Consider the following 21,311-nt stretch of genomic DNA (forward strand, 5'->3'; position numbering starts at 1 on the left):
AACCTAGCAGTTCGACAACATACAAATGTGTGTAGATCAATAGGTACTGCTCCGGCAGGAAGGTAATGGCACTCCATGCAGTCATGCTGGCCATGTGACTTTGGAGGTGTATATGGACAACACTGGCTCTCTAACTTAGAAATTGAGATAAGCACCGACCCCCAGCGTCAGACACGACTAGACTTCATGTCAGGGGAAACCTTTACCTTTACCTATAGATGCATTTTAGTCTCCCATGAGTATCTTTTGTAGTAGACATTTCATGACAATGGCATCTGTACAGCTTTAAACAGTTCTAGCCACTTTCCTTGTACATATTTTTTCCGTTATAAACAAACATGGACACAGAAATGTCCCAATAATTGTATGGTTTTTTGCACTGGAATACTTCATAGTTCCACTTGTACTGGGATCGAAATGTGCCATTTTTATTTTTATTTTATTTTATGCTTTTGGTGGACCATAATGCAATAAAGCAGAAGTTGCATGTTGTTGATACCTATTTCAGGAAATGTGACATTCATATTCAGGGGAGAACACTGGAAATCACTGTGGTCAGTAAACCCCGCACCCTCAATGAAGTGTACATTTTATCTTATTTTACATTTTCTCCTTCTTCCATTTTCTGGCTTTGGATTTTTTGCATGGAATACATTAGATTCTGAACATACCAGTGCTGTTTTAAACATGGGAACTTGGAAGGTAACTTTTAAAAATAAATAATTTCAATTACTGAAGGATTTTGGAGAGTGAATGTTACCATTACTTGTTGCATTGTTGAGAAAGAAACTCATGTTGACTTTTGTTTAAAAACTACTTTTTAATGTACGAGGGTTATCCAGAAAGTACATTACATTTTAGAATTAAAAATATACAAAGTATAGGAGAAAATATTTACCATATGCAGTTGAAAGCCACACCTAAATATCACATCTCACGTAGTCGCCATTCAAATCTAGGCACTTACCATAGCGATGAAGGAGCTTTGCAACTCCTTCACCACTAAATTGTACCGCTTGTTTTCAACCAGACAGTCAGCCCTTCCCACAGCTGTGCAGCATCACCAAAACACTGCGTTGCCAGCCACGCTCCCATTGTTGGAAACAAGTGGTTGAGGAAGCAAGCGGCACAATTTAGTGGGGAAGGAGTTGCAAAACTCCTTCATCGCTATGGTAAGTGCCTAGATTTGAATGGCGACTACGTGAGATGTGGTATTTGGGTGTGGCTTTCAACTGCATTTGGTAAATATTTTCTCCTATACTTTGTTCATTTTTAATTCCAAAACGTAATGTTCTTTCTGGATAGCCCTCATTTTTTAGATACTAACTTGAAACAGTTACTCATTGGACCAATAAAATAGCTTTGTTTTTATATAGCTGTTAGACAATTCTGACTTGTGGATATTCTGTTATGAAACTTTCTTGCAAAGTTTTATTCAGAGGAGATTTGTGCCTTGGTGTTCCTCTTGGGCTGAAAGAGTGAGACTTGCCCATAAGTCACCCATTGGGTTTCAGTGGCTGAGCAGGGAGTTGAACTCTGGTCTTTCACACTCCTGGTGCAACATTTTCATCACTACGTCATGCTGGATTTCCCAGAGTTGACTTTTCCTTTAGCAGTTATGTTACTTTTGCATCCCCCTGATGCCTCCGAACATATTAATGGTAGCTATTAGGTCCCATTTTAGTGTGATAGTGAATCTATTGTACTTTGGGCCTTACACTAGATGTTAAAGGAGTTATCCAGGGTGCTGGACCATAAACTTTTGAGGTGGGTGGGATTAGGTCATTATGTTCAAATACCACCTTTATAGTGAATAATACAGGCAGTCCCCAAGTTACGAACAAAATAGGTTCTGCAGGTTTGTTGTTAAGTTGCATTTTTATACTCCCTCCCCCCTATATATACACACATACACACACACACACATATATATGTATACACACACACACAAATTGAACAAGAGGTTTGCGGAGAATTCACCATGATTTACAGGAGTTGTACTTGACCTATATCCAGAGATCACTGTTAACCCAACCAACGATGGATCTGGACCAATCTCGTCATAGATAATGGGACTTGCAGTACCTTCACTGATACTGTGACCCCCACCAACACTGGACTGGGACCAAACATGGCACAGAGAAGCCCCATGACCAACTGAGCATACTGCAGGAATTAGTGGAAATGGACCTTGATTTTGGGAGTTATAGTTTAGACACATCCAGACAAACTGTGACCCCCACCGACAATGAACTTGGACAAAACTTGGCACAGAGGAGCCCCATGACCAACTGAACATATTGCAGGGGTTTGGGGAATGGACCTTGATTTTGGGAGTTGCAGTCCACCTGTATCCAGCAATACTGCGACCCCCACCAACAATGGATTGAGACCAAACTTGATACAGAGAACCCCCGCCCCCCCAACTGAACATTCTGCAGAGATTTGGGGGAATGGACGTTGATTTTGGAAGTTGTAGTTCATCTGCATCCAGAAAGCGTTGAACCCAGCTGACGTCAGATCTGGACCAAACTTGGCACACAGACCCAGCATGGCTCACTGTGCATGCAGGCCTGGTTTAGTGGTCATTGACTTCAGATCTAGGAGTTGTAGTTCACCCTTATCCAGACAGCCCTGAATCCAGGTGACGACAGTTCTGGACTAAACTTGGCACACAGACCCAACATGGCAAACTGCAAATACAGTAGAGTCTCACTTATCCAACATAAACGGGCCAGCAGAACGTTGGATAAGCGAATATGTTGGATAATAAGGAGAGATTAAGGAGAAGCCTATTAAACATCAAATTAGGTTATGATTTTACAAATTAAGCACCAAAACATCATGTTATACAACAAATTTGTCAGAAAAAGTAGTTCAGTACACAGTAATGCTATATAGTAATTACTGTATTTATGAATTTAGCACCAAAATATCACGATATATTGAAAGCATTGACTACAAAAATGCATTGGATAATCCAGAACGTTGGATAAGCGAATGTTGGATAAGTGAGACTCTACTGTACTGGCAGGGTTTGGGAGTGATTGCCCTGGGGATCTGAGAGTTGTAGTTCATCATTATCCAGACAGCACGGAACCCAGCCAACGATGGATCTGGACCAAAATTAAGTGATATTACCTAACATCCCAAAACAAACAATGCCTTCTTCTAATAACTCGGACACCACTGGATCCCCAAGCTAATGTGTGTGTGTATGTATGTGTATGTATGTGTGTGTATATAGCTTTGGATAGCACATGGAAGGGTTAACACCCTTGTGGTGTTTGCTGTCTGGGACCCTGTTCAGAAGATTTCACCTTACTGTCCCTGTGAGAATTAGATTTTGAAAAATGTGGCTTGTGAAAACAACAATTGGCATGAAAGCTTCAGTTGAGACACCTTTTTCCCCATGATAACTCTTCCAGGAATGAATTTTCCTTCCGAGGGAACTCTTCTCTGCTTGTTGTCTCAGGCTTGTTTTTTTACTGTGAGTAGTTTGTAAATCGTATGTTTGTAATTGGGGACTGTCTGTGAAATCTTTATAGTAAAGATTGGACGTATCATCTCATTATTGAGGAAGGCAGTGACTCCCATTACTAGTAGTAAAATGTGACACCATTGCATTACTTGTGATCTGTTACTTCTCGGTTTTAGGTCATGGGGCATTTTTGTACCTGGTAATACAGTGGAATTCTTGTTGCGGTTAGAAGATGCCCCATAGCTCGCCATGATCCAACTTTTGTTCCTTATCACAATCCAAGAGGATTAGGTTTATTGAGTTTTGTTTGGCATACAGTTTATCGGATGCCAGATCAGCTTATGTCAAATTAAAGTGCCACTGGGTTCTTTGATGTTGTTTTCCCAGCTGACAAACACAGCTACTCCTGTCCTCTGGAAATCAAAAGCTCCCATTTGTCTTGCGGGACAGAGAGACAGGATGGTGAGAGGCATGCAGGACATGGAGTGGTCCTTTTGCTTTCCGATTAGTATTCCTTAGCAACTATCTCCCTGTTTATCTGGCAGAGGAACTGCCCCATTCTGTCTGGAGAAATTCCAGATTTATTCAGTGTGAACCTCATCGGCAGACTATCCTTCAAAGAAGCCGGCAGTCTCTGCGGACTCATTGATGGCTCCAACCACCACCAGTGGCATGGCAATTGAACTTGTTGCATTTCTCTCTCCTGAGGAATTCATTGGGGCAGTTTCATCTGATGCCCAGTAACAAAATTATCATCTCCGGTTATATCCCACAGGCAGAATATTTGGACAGCATTGTTGTGGCCTTGCAAGTAAAGGTAATTTGAGGACTTATAGAGCTCAGTAATGGATGTGTGCACTGTGAGTGCTCAACCTTAAAGAAGATACAGTAGAGTCTCAGTTATCCAACACTCGCTTATCCAACACTCGCTTATCCAACGTTCTGGATTATCCAACGCATTTTTGTAGTCAATGTTTTCAATACATCGTGATATTTTGGTGCTAAATTCGTAAATACAGTAATTACTACATAGCATTTAACCTAATTTAATGTTTAATAGGCTTTTCCTTAATCCCTCCTTATTATCCAATATATTCGCTTATCCAACGTTCTGACGGCCCATTTATGTTGGATAAGTGAGACTCGACTGTAATTCTGTCTAGGGGCTTTCAGAAAGGAAACAAAATACCATGGAAATATCAAGGCTTTGCCATTCTTTTTGTTTTGATGTTATCTGTCTATTTGTGATTTTGCATCCAAACGTTCTCTTGAAATGTCCCAGAGTTTCACTCGCTTCTCCACTCCTTGTGTTCATCGTCCTTCTCCTCTCACTGATCACATCTACAATTAGGCAATGTTTCAGGCATTGACTTTCAACAGTATCTATCGAGATCTTTTTAAGTACAGACTGAGCATTCCAAACTGTAATCCCAAAATCCAAATAATCTGATATATAACAACAACAACAACAACAACAGCAAAAAGCCACCTTACTGGGATCTGCACGCATCATCCGAAAATACATCACACAGTCCTAGATACTTGGGAAGTGTTCGACTTGTGATTTTGTGAAACGAAATCCAGCATATCTATTATTATTGTCATATAATAATAATAATAATAATAATAATATAATATAATAACAACAAAAACAACAACAACAATTTTATTTTTGTATCCTGCCTCCATCTCCCCAAAGGGACTCGGGGCGGCTAACATGAAGCCAAGCCCAAGCAATTACAATAAGGCAAAATAAAATACATACAAGACACACGACAACATCAAATAAAAATGCTTATACAATAACATAATAAAACAATAAAATAGTAACAATAACATAATAAAACAGAGTATAAAAACAGTACAAGAATTGAATGAGGGCAAGCTGGGGCAAAGTGCAAGGAGTGAAAATTGTAAAACCCGTGGGTGAGTTAGATAGATAACGTGCTGTATTTAGTGAAAGACTCGGGTGGAATAAACAATGAGGTTGTTCTCAACTGAGGGATGAAATATGCTAATATGCTAAAATGATCCACATGGTTGGCTGAGACAGTGACACATTGTCTTTGCTATGGTTTAATGTGCACAAACTTAGTTTCATCCACAAGAGTATTGTATAAAATTATTGTATAAAATTAAAATAAAAGTACAAGTTATTATTATTATTATAAGTCGAGGGGAGCTTTTTCAGTCTTAAAAATGAGCTGAAAAACTAGGCTTATACTCAAGTATATACAGTACTTTGATAATGCCAGGAGTTCCTTGGAAATTCTTCCGTATAGGGAAAACCTTGTGTAGATTTCTAAAACAAAATGAGTATGTATACAGAAGCCAAACCTAGGTCTCTTTTCTGGTCTGGGGAGGCTCCCAGTCATTGTTCTTTGCACTTGATACTTGGTCCTGTATACATTCCTGAAAGATTAACGCCACTGCTGATATACCACCAGCATTATATAATGGTCTCTGTACCTCGGATCTGTGCAGCATGCATCACAATACCCTTCCACTCACTGGGCATCCTGCCAAGGGGCTGCCAGCCATTTATTGTATCTCTGTGTGGCGGGGAGGGGATATGTTGACCGTCTCCCACCTGCCATGTGTTAATGCTTGGGGAATGCCATCCACTTTCCTGGTTTCTCTCCCTAGCTTTCAGGATGGGCGGGTGGTAGCTATTTTGACTGTGTCGGAGCACTGCTGGCTAATAAGCTGGTGGTTCTTCTTCTTGGTTTGCCTTTTCTTTTTTTTTAAAAAAAATTGGGTTTAATTCCTCCTCCAACTGGACTCATTTCCCTTCTCCCTCCCACACCTGTCCCGTTCTGAGCTCCCCGGAAATCTGCTCCTCTTTTCGGCATTAGTCCACTTGTCCGAAGGGGATTAAGCCAATTTCTGTTTCTGGTCTCTGAAACCTTGCCCAGGCTTGGCTGCGGAGGGTCACTGGGCCTGGCGCGGGCGTCCTCTGGCCATCTCCCCAAGGTCACCGCAGGTGGGACGCCCGCCACGCCACTCTCTCTGATCTCTGCCTGTGGAATGCGGACGGGGAGATTGCAATGGGATTTAGACTCTTTGCTGTACCAACCGCTGAATGCACCCCCACCCCCGTGCCCCCCCACCACCCACGTCGACTCCGCCTTTAGCCACTTCATGGGACCAAAATACCTCCTGAGCTCAGCTCAGGCCAGCCAAGGCCAGCTCCACCATTGTGAGGATTAATATGCTCTAGCTGATGCCCTTTCTCTGTGAAATGGGACAATGAACAGAGGTAGGAAAAGTTACTTTGGAGGACTGTAAATCCCAGTGTGCTCCAGCCAGCATGGCCACTGCTTATAATGGGCTGTGGGAGTCTGGGAGTTTATCCCATTTTCTGGGCCCGGTTCTATTCAACATCTTTATTAATGATTTAGACGAAGGGTTAGAAGGCACAATCATCAATTTGCAGATGACACCAAATTGGGAGGGATAGCTAACACTCCAGAAGAAAGGAGCAGAATTCAAAATGATCTTGACAGACTAGAGAGATGGGCTGAAAATAACAAAATGAAGTTCAACAGGGACAAATGCAAGATACTTCACTTCTGCAGAAAAAATGGAAAGCAAAGGTACAGAATGGGGGACGCCTGGCTTGACAGCAGTACGTGTGAAAAAGGCCTTGGAATCCTCGTGGACAACAAGTTAAACATGAGCCTACAATGTGATGCGGCTGCAAAAAAAGCCAATGGGATTCTCACCTGCATAAATAGGGGTATAGCATCTAGATCCAGGGAAGTCCTGCTCCCCCTCTATTCTGCCTTGGTCAGACCACACCTGGAATCCTGTGTCCAATTCTGGGCACCACAGTTGAAGGGAGATGTTGACAAGCTGGAAAGCGTCCAGAGGAGGGCAATTAAAATGATCAAGGGTCTGGAGAACAAGCCCTATGAGGAGCGGCTTAAAGAACTGGGCATGTTTAGCCTGCAGACGAGAAGGCTGAGAGGAGACATGATAGCCATGTACAAATACATGAAGGGAAGTCATAGGGAGGAGGGAGCAAGCTTGTTTTCTGCTGCCCTGCAGACTAGGACGTGGAACAATGGCTTCAAACTACAGGAAAGGAAATTCCACCTGAACATCAGGAAGAACTTCCTCACTGTGAGGGCTGTTCAACAGTGGAATTCTCTGTGGTGGAGGCTCCTTCTTTGGAGGCTTTTAAGCAGAGGCTGGATGGCCATCTGTCGGGGTTGCTTTGAACGTGATTTCCTGCTACTTGGCAGGGGGTTGGACTGGATGACCCATGAGGTATCTTCCAACTCTACTATTCTATGATTCTAAGTTGTGTCTGGGCACCACTGTTTAAGGGAGATGTTGACAAGCTGGAAGGTGTCCAGAGTAGGGCGACTAAAATGATCAAGGGTCGGAGAACAAGCCCTATGAGGAGTGGCTTAAAGGGCTGGTCATGTTTAGCCTGCAGTAAAGGGTTACAGTGTTCCCTCACTACTTTGCGGTTCACTTTTCACGGATTCGCTATTTCGCGGTTTTTCAATAAACTCTAAAAGACTATTATAAATCATAAAATTACAATTTACAGGCTAAGGAAGAGAGGAAGGAGTAGCCGAAGGGAGAGAAAAGGAGCCCAAGTGGCAATGGGAGAAGAAGGAAGCGATTTATCAACACACAACTGGTTGATAAAGACTTAAAATAGTGTATAACTACTAAAATAATGTATAAATATTAAAATAAATATAGCGTCCCTACTTCGCGGATTTTCACTTATTGCAAGTGGTCCTGGAACCTAACCCAGCGATAAGTGAGGGGACACTGTATAAGATATTTCACAGACAACATTTACCTTACCCCCAGTGTAATATGTTCACCGCGCCTGACTAGTAGCTATTGCTTGAGTATGTTTTAATGTATTATTACATAGGAGCCTCTGGTGGCGTAGTGGACTAAAGCCTCGTGACTTGAAGGTTGGGTTGCTGACCTGAAAGCTGCCAGGTTCGAATCCCAACCAGGGAGAGCGCAGATGAGCTCCCTCTATCAGCTCCAGCTCCATGCGGGAACATGAGAGAAGCCTCCCACAAGGATGATAAAACATCAAAAACATCCGGGCGTCCCCTGGGCAACGTCCTTGCAGTCGGCCAATTCTCTCACTCCAGAAGTGACTCAAGTTGCTCCTGACACGAAAAAAAAATGTGTTACATGTTTTATGATTTTATGTTTATATGTTTTAAATGTATTTATGTGATTGTATTTTATTGTGTATTGCTGGGCTTGATCCCCATGTGAACCGCCCTGAGTCCCTTCGGGGAGATGGGGCAGGATATAAGAATAAAGTTATTATATTATTATAAGTCTGAGAGGAGACATGATGGTGGCCATGTATAAATATGTGAGGGGAAGTCATAGGAAGGAGGGAGCAAGATTGTTTTCTGCTGTCCTGTATCGGACATGGAACAATGGCTTCAAACTACAGGAAAGGAGATTCCACCTAAACATTAGGAAGAACTTCCTCACTGTGAGAGCTGTTCAGCAGTGGAACTCCCTGCCTCGTAGTGTGGTGGAGGCTCCTTCTTTGTAAGCTTTTAAGCAGAGGCTGGATGGCCATCAGTCAGAGGTGTTTGAATGCAATTGTCCTGCTTCTTGTCAGAGGGTTGGACTGGATGGCACACGAGGTCTCTTCCAACTCTATGATTCTATAAGAAGGTAGTGTAGTTGCCCACCAACAGTTAGCCCCTAAATAGCAGCAACAGACTACCCAGCCATGGTCTTCCCTCTACTTCAAGTGTATTATGTTTCTGTGTGAATTATGATTCAGCAACTATGCTGAATGCATGGGGGCACTTTTCTAGCACTGGGACCTTCCAGAAACAAAGCAGAAGAGGAGGAGGAAGAACAAAACCAGAAATAGCAAGAAGTTTGCTTCTTTGAAAAGCAAATACAATAAATGTTGCCTCCTGTTTCAAATGCCAATTGCCTTCTCTAGAATGATCAGACAAAGAATGGTCTGGAGGGGGGTTGAGGGCCATAAAATAGCCTTGTGGACCACAAATGGCTCCAAGACTGTCCACACTTTGTGTCTTCATTCTTCTATTTGCATCTATATGTGTGGAGCCCCCGGTGGCGCAGTGGGTTAAACCTTTGTGCCGGCAGGACTGATGACTTGAAGATTGGGTTGCTGACCTGAAGGTTGCTGGTTCGAATCTAACCCAGAGAGAGAATGGATGTGCTCCCTCTGTCAGCTTCAGCTCCCCATGCGGGAACATGAGAGAAACCTCCCACAAGGATGGTGAAAACGTTAAAAACATCTGGGTGTCCCCTGGGCCATGTCCTTGCAGACGGCCAATTCTCTCACACCAGAAGTGACTTGCAGTTTCTCAAGTCACTCCTGACACGGAAAAAAAATATATATGTGTGGGTTAGTGTAGGAGAACTTTCTGTAAGTATATGAATATGTGTTTGAGCAACATGTATAAGTGGCTAGTAGAAAGTACGCCTTAACATTAGAGATTCATAGTACAGTAGAGTCTCACTTATCCAACATAAACGGGCTGGCAGAATGTTGGATAAGCGAATATGTTGGATAATAAGGAGAGATTAAGGAGAAGCCTATTAAACATCAAATTAGGTTATGATTTTACAAATTAATCACCAAAATATCATGTTATACAACAAATTTGACAGAAAAAGTAGTTCAATATGCAGTAATGCTATGTAGTAATTACTGTATTTACGAATTTAGCACCAAAATATCATGATGTATTGAAAACATTGACTACAAAAATGCGTTGGATAATCCAGAACATTGGATAAGCAAATGTTGGATAAGTGAGACTCTACTGTATTTATTGATTCTGGGCATCTTTCCTCTTGTTCATACTTTCCCTGCCTCCCCCTTCCTTTTCTCAGAACTCCTGGAAACCCGCACTGCCCGTCCCTTCAGCTTTGCCTTCAACACAAGCGATTATCGAATCTTGTTGGTGGACCAAGACCAGGAACGACTCTACTTAGGAGCCCGGGACTTCCTTGTGGCCCTAGATCTGCACAACATCAACAAGGAGCCACTCATTGTAAGCCTGAAGAAGAAAAGAATCACGATGGGTTGGAACAAAAGACACACCTTGTTCAGGAGTATTCTTGTTTCCGACTGTGGGAGGCCAGATCCTGCTGGGGGAAAATGTATATTGAGTTGGTGGGCAGGTGCCATAGAATAAAACAAAAAGAGGACTGGGGCACAGGCAATACTTTGCAAGGGAAGACAGATATGTGGGATTCTTGGTTCTAACCCAATGTCAGAAGGGACTACTGAAAACAACTGAAAGTCTGGGGAAGGCCAAAGAAATTGGAGGCAAAAAGTAGCCCCAGCTTCTCAAAGCCTTCTCCCTTTCTTCTTTTTTCCTAGATCCATTGGCCAGCTCTACCAACCCACCAGAATGAGTGTCGTCTGGCAGGGAAAGGTCAGAGGGTGAGTGAGAACTGCTTGCCCTACAAGGTTCTCCATGTCTTTGTGAACTGGAAAACCATTGGTCCAACTACATTTTGTTTCTATGTATTTGTCTATTTGTTTTTGTTTTGTTTTTTTGTTTCTTTTAATGCCATCTATGCTCTTCCTTAAGGAGCCGCAGTGGCGAAGTGTGTTAAAGCACTGAGCTGCTGAACTTGCAGACCGAAAGGTCCCAGGTTCAAACCCTGGGAGCGGTTTGAGCGGCCGCTGTTAGCTCCAGCTTCTGCCAACCTAGCAGTTCGAAAACATGCCAATGTGAGTAGATCAATAGGTACCTCTCCAGCGGGAAGGTGCTCCATGCAGTCATGCCGGCCACATGACCTTGGAGGTGTCTACGGACAACACCGGCTCTTTGGCTTAGAAATGGAGATGAGCACCAACCCTCAGAGTCAGACATAACTGGACTTAATGTCAGGGGAAACCTTTACCTTTACCTTTTTATGCTCTTCCCTGATCTATCTAAATTCTGTGGTCTTCTAACAGCCAGTTCACCAGATTGGACTGCAGCTTCTATAAGCCCTAACCCTTATAGCCAGCAATTATGAGAGGTGCAGTCCAACGCACCAGAAGTGCCATTCATGTTTAACTATTGTGTAGAACAATGTTGCCACCATGATATCGCCATTGCTGCCTTCTGGTTCTGCTTGTCCTTTCGAAACGATGTGATCCACACAGATTAATCTATGAGGCCTCCACCTATTAAGAACTCATTCCCAATCCATTGGATTACTATTGCGGAAAGGGCTGGAATGAGGAAAATGAAAGTGTACCAACTCCTGGCTTGTGATACCATACCTGCCAGCTTATTACCTACTTCTCTCCCCTTCTGCCCTTTAGGGTGAATGTTTCAACTATATACGGCTTATGGAGCCACTGAATCGCACCCACATCTATGCATGTGGAACAGGGGCCTACCATCCAGTCTGTGCCCTCATCAACCGTGGGTGGCGCTCTGAAGTAAGTAGAAAAAACGGAGTCACTTTCTGTTGAGAAATTAGTTGTAGAGTCTAAAATGTAGGTTCTTATTATCAGGAGGTTGGATCAGAGGCTCTGACTAATCTGGGATCCTGTCTCCAGTGCATCTTGAGGTCTCCCAGAAACACTGGTTGGTCAGAATACTAGCCAGTATAGGAACAGATTGATTATCAAGTGAGATCTGCAATACAAAGCTGCCATCACTGGGTGCATCATTAGGTGCATCTAGTCCCTTTTCTCCTTTGACTTGTGCCCTTCCCAGAGTAGCTGAAAGGAAAATTGAAAGAACAAAACACCTTAGCCTGACAAAAGACCTGCTCCTGTCAAAGCTATCTATGTTCTGGGACTCTCCTTACAATTGTCATTTTGGTGTTGAAAAATCAATCCCCCTCCCAAAAGATAGACTCAACACAGATTCCAAAATCATATAGGAATTTTATTATATTTTTTACACTTTATGAAGTTTTCAATTTCTAAATACTAGAGTCTCACTTATCCAACATAAATGGGCCAGCAGAACGTTGGATAAGTGAAAATGTTGGATAATAAGGAGGGATTAAGTAAAAGTTTATTAAATGTCAAATTACGTTATGATTTTACAAATTAATAAGGAGCCCCGGTGGCAAAGTGTGTTTATTTATTATTTATTATTTATTACTCAGGGAGGATCACATTACACATATAAGGCAAACATTCAATGCCTTAACATAGAACAAAGACAAGACAAACACGTCTTTTGTTAAAGCACTGAGCTGCTGAACTTGCAGACCGAAAGGTCCCAGGTTCAAAGCCCAGGAGCGGCATGATCAGCTGCTGTTAGCTCCAGCTCCTGCCAACCTAGCAGTTCGAAAACATGCCAATGTGAGTAGATCAATAGGTACCGCTCCGGCGGGAAGGTAAGGGCGCTCCATGCAGTCATGCCGGCCACATGACCTTGGAGGTGTCTATGGACAACGCCGGCTCTTCGGCTTAGAAATGGAGATGAGCACCAACCCCCAGAGTCAGACATGACTGGACTTAATGTCAGGGGAAACCTTTACCTTTTACCTTTACAAATTAAGCACCAAAACATCGTGTTTTACAACAAGTCTGCCACTTGTTTGGGAGTGTGGCTGCAGTTGTGTTGTTATTGGGCATGTTGGCCAGCTGTCTAGAGAAACAGCTGTGGATCCAGGCGGGAGGCAGACTGTGTTGGATAATGCAGAACATTGGATAAGCGACGGTTGGATAAGTGAGACTCTACTGTAATAGCATTCCACTTCCCACATTGGACTTCAGTTCTGGGAAACTACTCATTCCAAAGGGGATGAGTTAACCTTTCATCAATAAAACCTCTGAGGGGAAGAGCAAGGGTGTGAATAGTGCAGCCCTCTGGGAGTTGTTGGACTGCAACTCCCAGCAGCCTTGGACAGTAGTGAAGAAAGCTGGTAACTGGAGTCAAAAGGCGTTGGGAGGGCTGCATGACTCCTATACACAGTGTAAGCAGTACCAGGCAAACTGCATAAGTACTCTGACTAGTAGGAGCTTTCCTATGTTCAGAGGGGGAAGGAAGCTAGGTCAGGAAGAGAGTGGACCCGGAGGCGCACTGGAAGCAGGACTCTACTTTCCTGCTCGCAGCACTGAGAGCAGAATAAGAGGCCATAGGTGGTAGAGTTCAAGATATGTTGTGTCCATGCTAACTTTCCTGTCTTTTTCTGCTATTTTGTCTCTGTGAAGGAGTATCTCTTCCGCATGGTTCCTCGTTCAATGGAGCCAGGAAAAGGCAAATGCTCTTACGACCCCCGGCAGCACAGCATGGCAGTGCTAGTTAGTAAGTGGCTATGTGTAACTGAGTAACTGTCATTGGGATGCAATCCAGCTGCCATAGATAAAAGTACAGGTCTTCTAAATTCACTGACTTTGTTTGAGTTTATTAGTTTTTTTGAAAATTAACTCTTACAAGTGAACTACAGCAAGTCATGTGTCCCATCTTTCTCACCAATATGTCTGTCTGTCTGTCTGGCCACATGGTGTCATGTGGAATCAGTATCCGTCTAGTCTATATTACCTGGTCTTTCTGGTTCTCTTGTATTCCTTTGATGTATCATATCAGGTAAAAAGCTCATTAGTGTTAAACTGCAGATGAGTAAGGAACAAAAAAGTGGTACTGTGTTTTCCCGAAAATAAGACAGTGTCTTATATTAATTTTTATTCCCAAAGATGTGCTAGGTATTATTTTCAGGGGATATGTTATTTTTCCATGAAGAAGAATTCACATGTATTGTTGAACAAAAAAAATGAACATTTATTATATACTGTACAGTAATTGTCATCACAAACCAGCATAACCAGACAAACTGTGAATCCTATCAAGAATTTCTTGTTACTACCAGTATTTCCATGTACAACAATCTATGGTACGTACATGGAGTTATGTTTGGTGGGCATGCTTCCAAACAAAAACTTTGCTAGGTCTTACTTTTGGGGAGGCCTTATATTTAGCAACTCAGCAAAACCTCTACTAGTTCTTATTTTCTGGGGATGTCTTATTTTAGGGGAAACAGGGTAGCATATCAGAATTACTTGTTTATTATTTTCAGGAGCCTTGGCTGACTGGCACAGTATGGGCTTTGGATGTATAAAATCCCATGTCTGTGGCTGGCATCTCTAGTGTAAAGAATCTGGAGTAGCGGGATGGTAGGAGGATCCCAGTGCAAGTTAGAGTTTATGTGATGTCGAAGGCCTTCATGGCCGGAATCACAGGGTTGTTGTGTGTTTTCTGGGCTCACTTCACAACCTCTGAGGATGCCTGCCATAGATATGGGTGAAACATTAAGAGAAGAATGCTTCTGGAACATGGCCATACAGCCCTGAAAACACACGACAACTCTTAGAATAGATGATACTGGATAATATTCTATGCACCTCATGCTCTCAAAGGTAATAATTGTCCTGGATCAGAGCAAAGGTTGTCTATACCAGTATTTTATTTTTATAGTAACCAATGAGATACTTATGGAAATTACAGAAGAGAGGCATAAGTGCAATAAGACCCTTCCACTCATGTTCCCCAGTAACTGGCATAAAGCATTATATTGTTTCTAATATTGGAGGTAATGCACACCCATTAGGAATAGTCACCATAAGACATTATTTATTATTTTATTTATTTCTCACATTTATATCCCGCCCTTCTCACCCGAAGGGACTCAGGGCGGCTTATAACAGTGGCAACAATTAGATGTCCATACAAACCAATATAAAACAGCACATAAAACAGAACTATTAAAATACATTATGAATTAAAAATATACATTTCAAACATAAAATCAGATCCGTTTTTCCTCATGCTTTGTCCATAGTTCAGTCCGTGTCATCTTCACCATTTATTGATTAAAAGCCTGGGTACAAATCCAGATGTTACATCCAGCTCCCTTGTCTTTAGGCTTGTTTTGGCTATATATGTGTTTGTGTGTCCACTTTATAGTCATCTGATCATTCTTGTATCTCTCTTCTTTCTCCTATCCCAGATAACACACTCTATGCTGGGGTGCATGTGGATTTCATGGGCACAGATGCGGCCTTGTTCCGTACCATGGGGCCTCGGCCAGCTGTCCGGACTGAGCAACACGATTCCCGCTGGCTCTATGGTAGGAGTCTAAGCATCCCTGAAAAAAAAAGAATAGCTAGAATACAGAGTATACAAGGGTTTGAGAAAAGAGTGTGATAGAATATAGTTTGCTAAGTAGGAATAAAGGTAAATAACATATGATAGAATGCAGTATGATGAGAGTGTTGGGATAGAAAACAGAGAGAGTGGAATTGGAGTAGAGTAGAGAGAATACACAATGGAGGGATAGCAAGGGAATATCATGTGGATAGAGTGTTGGAAAAGAAGGGACAGAACATAAGGAAAGACTACACAGAAAGTTAGGATAAACTGGAATGGAACGTTGAGTAATATAGAAAGGGTAGAATGCAAAATGGATGGAATGGGGCAAAATGCAGAGTGGCTGCAGCGGTGTCAAATCCGTGGCCTTCCAGGTGTTTTGGACTTCAGATGCCAGAATTCCTGACTACTGGACAAGCTGACTAGGGATTCTGGGAAATGGAGGGCCAAACAGCTGGAAGGCTACCTCTTGGGTTAGAGCGTTAGCCTAGTGTGGCTAGAATAAGAGTAGCAGAAATGTTGGAATAGATTTGAGAGAACACTGAATAGAATACAGTATTGAGAATCATGTAATGAACAGGCTAAAAACATATATATTTCTCCAGGCCCTTGATCATTTTAGTCATCCTCTAAAATGTGTCCAAAGGAGGGCAGCTAAAATGATAAAGGACCTGGAGAACAAGCCCTATGAGGAGCGGCTTAAAGAGCTGGGCATGTTTAGCCTGCAGAAGAGAAGGCTGAGAGGAGACATGATGGGGGCCATGTATAAATACAGTAGAGTCTCACTTAACCAACATAAACGGGCCGGCAGAATGTTGGATAAGCAAATATGTTGGATAATAAGGAGGGATTAAGGAAAAGCCTATTAAACATCAAATTAGGTTATGATTTTACAAATTAAGCACCAAAACATCATGTTATACAACAAATTTGACAGAAAAAGTAGTTCAATATGCAGTAATACAATGTAGTAATTACTGTATTTACAAATTTAGCACCAAAATATCACGATATATTGAAAACATTGACTACAAAAATGCATTGGATAATCCAGAACGTTGGATAAGCGAGTGTTGGATAAGTGAGACTCTACTGTATGTGAGGGGAAATCATAGGGAGGAGGGAGACTAGGACATGGAACAACAGCTTTAAACTACATGTGAGCCACCCTGAGTCCTGTCGGGGAGATGGGGTGGGATATAAGAATAAAGTTATTATATTATTATAAATCTAAGAGGAGACATGATGGTGGCCATGTATAAATATGTGAGGGGAAGTCATAGGAAGGAGGGAGCAAGATTGTTTTCTGCTGCCCTGGAGACTCGGACATGGAACAATAGCTTCAAACTACAGGAAAGGAGATTCCACCTGAACATTAGGAAGAACTTCCTCACTGTGAGAGCTGTTCAGCAGTGGAACTCTCTGCCTCAGAGTGTGGTGGAGGCTCCTTCTTTGGAGGCTTTTAAGCAGAGGCTGGATGGCCATCAGTCAGGGGTGCTTTGAATGCAATTTCCTGCTACTTGGCAGGGGGTTGGACAAGATAACCCACAAGATCTCTTCCAACTCTAGGATTCTTTGATTCTCTGATTCTAGACTGGTGCCACATATGAGTGTGAGTGTGTTTTTTGTGCATTGGACCTGGAAGACATGGAACCAAAGTCTTCAACCCTGCCTCCTACTCCTATGTTATGTAGCTTGAGAGTTCCAGTTGCTTGAGTTTCAGTTAACTGAGTTTAATTGAGTGTATGTTGTACTTTGCAGTTGTTTTATGCCTTCTAGACACCAAATGGTGACACAAAGAAATAGCCTCTTTTCCCTTTTCTCCCCAGACCCTGTTTTCCTCCAAGCCCACGTCATCCCCGACAGCTCTGACCACAACGATGACAAGCTCTACTTCTTTTTCCGTGAGAAAGCACTTGAGGGTGCCGTGGGGCCTGCTGTGCTCGCTCGGGTGGGACGGGTTTGCCTGGTGAGCGACGCTTGGAGTGGGGCGCACACACAGAACCGGGTCTTTTGCTTGAGGCATGGATGGGGCGCCAAGCCGAGAAAGATGGAGAGGCTGGGGGCTGCTGCCTGAGGTCTGTGTGCGTGTGTGTATTTTGTGGGAGATGGCTGTTGCTCCCATTGCCACAGAGCTGGTGTGGCGCTTGGAGATCCTTCGGAGAGAGAAAAGGGCTCCAATCAGTTTGTTGGATTGAAGCAGAGCTTGGACAAGTTCCATTTTGCATTACAACTCCTATAATCCCCCAACCAGCATGGCCAGCCGCTGGGGGATTCTGGTGGATCTTGGGAGATCCCGGGAGTTATAAACGTAGAGAGGAAAAGGAACTTTTTCAAGTTGCGGAGGACTAGGAAAAGCTGTGTGCACTGCCCTAATTGTTCAAAGATGCTAAACAACATAAATGACCTGTCGGCAGTTCTTGTCAACTACCCAAAAATGCCTGGCTGGCTATTGACAAAAGGGGTTCTTGTTATAACTGCTTTCAATAGCAGATTGAATGTCAAGAATGCTGTAGTCAAAATCACTGGGAAACAAGAAAACAATACTCTGCAGGGGAAACCCCCAATGTTTGTAGAAGTAAAAATCAAGTGCAGGGAAAACAAGACAGTAAAACATCACTATCCCAGTTTTCTTAATGAGAACTGAGCATTCTTTAAGTGGCGGCACAATGTGTTAAAGCGCTGAGCTGCTGAACTTGCAGACTGAAAGGTCCCAGGTTCAAATCCCGGGAGCGGAATGAGCGCCCGCTGTTAGCCCCAGCTCCTGCCAACCTAGCAGTTCAAAAACATGCAAATGTGAATAGATAAATAGGTACAGCTCCGGCGGGAAGGTAAGGGCGCTCCATGCAGTCATGCCAGCCACATGACCTTGGAGGTGTCTACGGACAACGCCGGCTCTTCAGCTTAGAAATGGAGATGAGCACCAACCCCCAGAGTCAGACATGACTGGACTTAACGTCAGGGGAAACTTTACCTTAAATGATGAATGATGTTTTCAATGATGTGGTGAGTAGATGGAATTTTTCTGCAATTTGGCAGGGCTCTCTGATTCACTGACAGGCCGATAGAAACTTTAAACAGAATTGTTCAATTTGATGTGTATTGCTCCAGTCTCCACAGTAGACTCTTTTCCTTGTGTGTACAAAGCGACACAAATGCAGAAGTGCGCCTGCTGGCCCCATACCTGCTGTGAAAGCACTATATGTCACAGCATACATATGTCATATGTATGTACCATATGCATAGCACATATGGTATGTGTGTATTTTGCTCTTCCTATATCACAGGTTCTGAGCACAAACTGCTGAAACTATTCCCCAGTGAAAGCCTTATTGAAATTAAGGAAACTTGGAATAAGAAGTCCTTAGCTTTCTTCTGTTCACTGTGGCTTGGGCAGGAAAACTTATTTTATTTATTTATTTATTTATTTATTTATTTATTTATTTACTCTATTTCTACCCTGCCTTTCTCTACCCTGAAAGCTACTCTCCTCTTCCAGGATGTCATCACTCTTCCTTACCTGAAAGTGGGAAGCCTCCTTAAAATGTTTTGGAATGGAAAGAGTGTGTGGCTGGCTGGCATGGTGTAGCCGGGGAGAGAAAGTTCGGGTGCCTGCAGCTGAGCGCCTGCCATAACTTGCCTCTTTGCCTTGGAACGAGAGTGTGTGTGCGGTATGCAGGCCCAGAAAACGCGTATGCTTACCAGTGCCTACAGCAAAGCGCCTCCCCTAGAGTAGAAAGAAACAGCTCCCAAAAATTGATTGGGGCCCCCAACAAAAGTTGGGGCATGAAACAGGTCAAGGTTTACCCTGAATGCACAACCCTAGTAATTATGTCCCGTGGATTCTTTTTTTATTTAATGTTTCTGGCAATTCCCACCTTTCCTCCTTCTTCAGACTGTCGAATAATCTTATTCTTGCTCCGTATGTACATAATTAGGATGTACATAAGAAACACCTCCCCCAGTGCGAACCAGAACATGAAAAAGTTATTTTATTTGGACGGCAGTTCCTAGAGTCCACCAGTCAATACGACCAGTGGCCATGCTGTTGACTGGAGGATGCTGGAAACTGACATTGAAACAAGAAGCTTTCCTAAGTTCTGATAATAAGCTGGTTTCTCCAATTTGCAGCTTGAATAGGGCTGTATTCATCTGTTTGCAGGATTTGCATCTTACATCATGGGGGCCTCCTTTATACTAGTGGAGTGCCTTTTCTTCCCTCTTTTCCCTCTAGAACGATGATGGAGGACAACGCTCCTTGGTGAACAAGTGGACGACGTTCTTGAAAGCGCGCTTAGTTTGCTCTGTAATTGGAGAGGATGGAGTGGAGACCTTTTTCGATGAGCTGCGTAAGCCACTCTTTTTGAAGCAGGGTTTTGTTTTGCCAGGCAGAAATGAATAACATTGTGGGTGGGGCCCCTGGTGGTGGTACAGTGTGTTAAAGCACTGAGCTGCTGAACTTGCAGACCGAAAGGTCCCAGGTTCAAATCCCGGGAGCGGAATAAGCACCTGCTGTTAGCCCCAGCTCCTGCCAACCTAGCAGTTCGAAAACATGCCAATGTGAGTAGATCAATAGGTACCGCTCCAGCGGGAAGGTAAGGGCACTCCATGCAGTCATGCCGGCCACATGACCTTGGAGGTGTCTATGGACAACGCTGGCTCTTCGGCTTAGAAATGGAGGTGAGTCGGTCACGACTGGTCTTAACGTCAGGGGAAAACCTTTTACCTCTTTACGAAGGCTTTCATGGCCAGAATTACAGGGTTGTTGTGTTTTCCGGGCTGTATGGCCGTGTTCCAGAAGTATTCTTTCCTGACGTTTCACCCACATCTATGGCAAGCATCCTCAGAGGTGATGAGGTATACCTCACAACCTCTGAGGATGCCTGCCATAGATGTGGGCAAAACGTCAAGAGAGAATACTTCTGGAACATGGCCATACAGCACGGAAAACACAAAATAACCCAAAGGATTTATTGATAAGCAATCTTTTAGTCGAAGTGAGAAGATGCCAGGCACTGGGGAGCAGGAGTGAGGAGTTGGAAGCCAGAGCTATATAAGCCCAATAGCCTATGTCTCTAAACTAGAGCTAGAAAATGTTGCTGCTGCTTGGAGCGACAAACCTCATAATCTGCAGCCAATACCTTTACAAGAAGTTATCCTTAGTTAGCAGAACAATGTTCTGCTATTGGTTCAATTGCCAGTTGATTTGAGAACCCAGCATTTGTGGAATTGGTCCCCTCATCTGTGCTCTCTCAGGAAGCAAAATGTTTGACCTTGGGGTTGGTGATAAGGATAGAGGTTTCACCCTAAGGTCTAAAAAGGAACAAGGAGTGCCACGAATGCATTAAAGTTGGAAAAGTAAAGATAAAGGTTTCCCCTGACGTTAAGTCCAGTCACGTCTGACTCTGGGGGTTAGTGCTCATCTCCATTTCTAAGCCGAAGAGCTGGCGTTGTCCGTAGACACCTCCAAGGTCATATGGCCAGCATGACTGCATGGAGTGCCATTACCTTCCCGCCGGAGCGGTACCTATTGATCTACTCACATTGGCATGTTTTCGAACTGCTAGGTTGGCAGGAGCTGGAGCTAACAGCGGCCGCTCACACCGCTCCTGGGGGTTTGAACCTTGGACCTTTCAGTCTCCAGCTCAGTTGGAACAGAATGAAATTAATTCCATGGAATCATCATTTGTATGATGATTTTCTGCTATTATTTCCAGTAGGTCCCCTTG

General features: G+C 43.3%; 1 protein-coding gene across 2 annotated transcripts in view; it reads left to right on the forward strand.

The window, feature by feature from the left end:
* The window catches only part of LOC100565746 (semaphorin-3F), a 64,205-nt gene that overhangs the window by 22,158 nt on the left and 20,736 nt on the right, over positions 1 to 21,311 (forward strand). For both annotated transcript variants that reach the window (XM_016998561.2, XM_062971220.1), the window contains exons 3-9: positions 10,364 to 10,524; positions 10,857 to 10,919; positions 11,796 to 11,915; positions 13,650 to 13,743; positions 15,443 to 15,562; positions 17,412 to 17,551; positions 19,817 to 19,931. In XM_016998561.2, the coding sequence (XP_016854050.1) occupies positions 10,364 to 10,524; positions 10,857 to 10,919; positions 11,796 to 11,915; positions 13,650 to 13,743; positions 15,443 to 15,562; positions 17,412 to 17,551; positions 19,817 to 19,931 (813 nt within the window). The remainder of the gene's footprint in view (positions 1 to 10,363; positions 10,525 to 10,856; positions 10,920 to 11,795; positions 11,916 to 13,649; positions 13,744 to 15,442; positions 15,563 to 17,411; positions 17,552 to 19,816; positions 19,932 to 21,311) is intronic.

The sequence above is a fragment of the Anolis carolinensis genome, chromosome 2 (assembly GCF_035594765.1).
Source record: "Anolis carolinensis isolate JA03-04 chromosome 2, rAnoCar3.1.pri, whole genome shotgun sequence".
Lineage (NCBI taxonomy): Eukaryota > Metazoa > Chordata > Lepidosauria > Squamata > Dactyloidae > Anolis > Anolis carolinensis.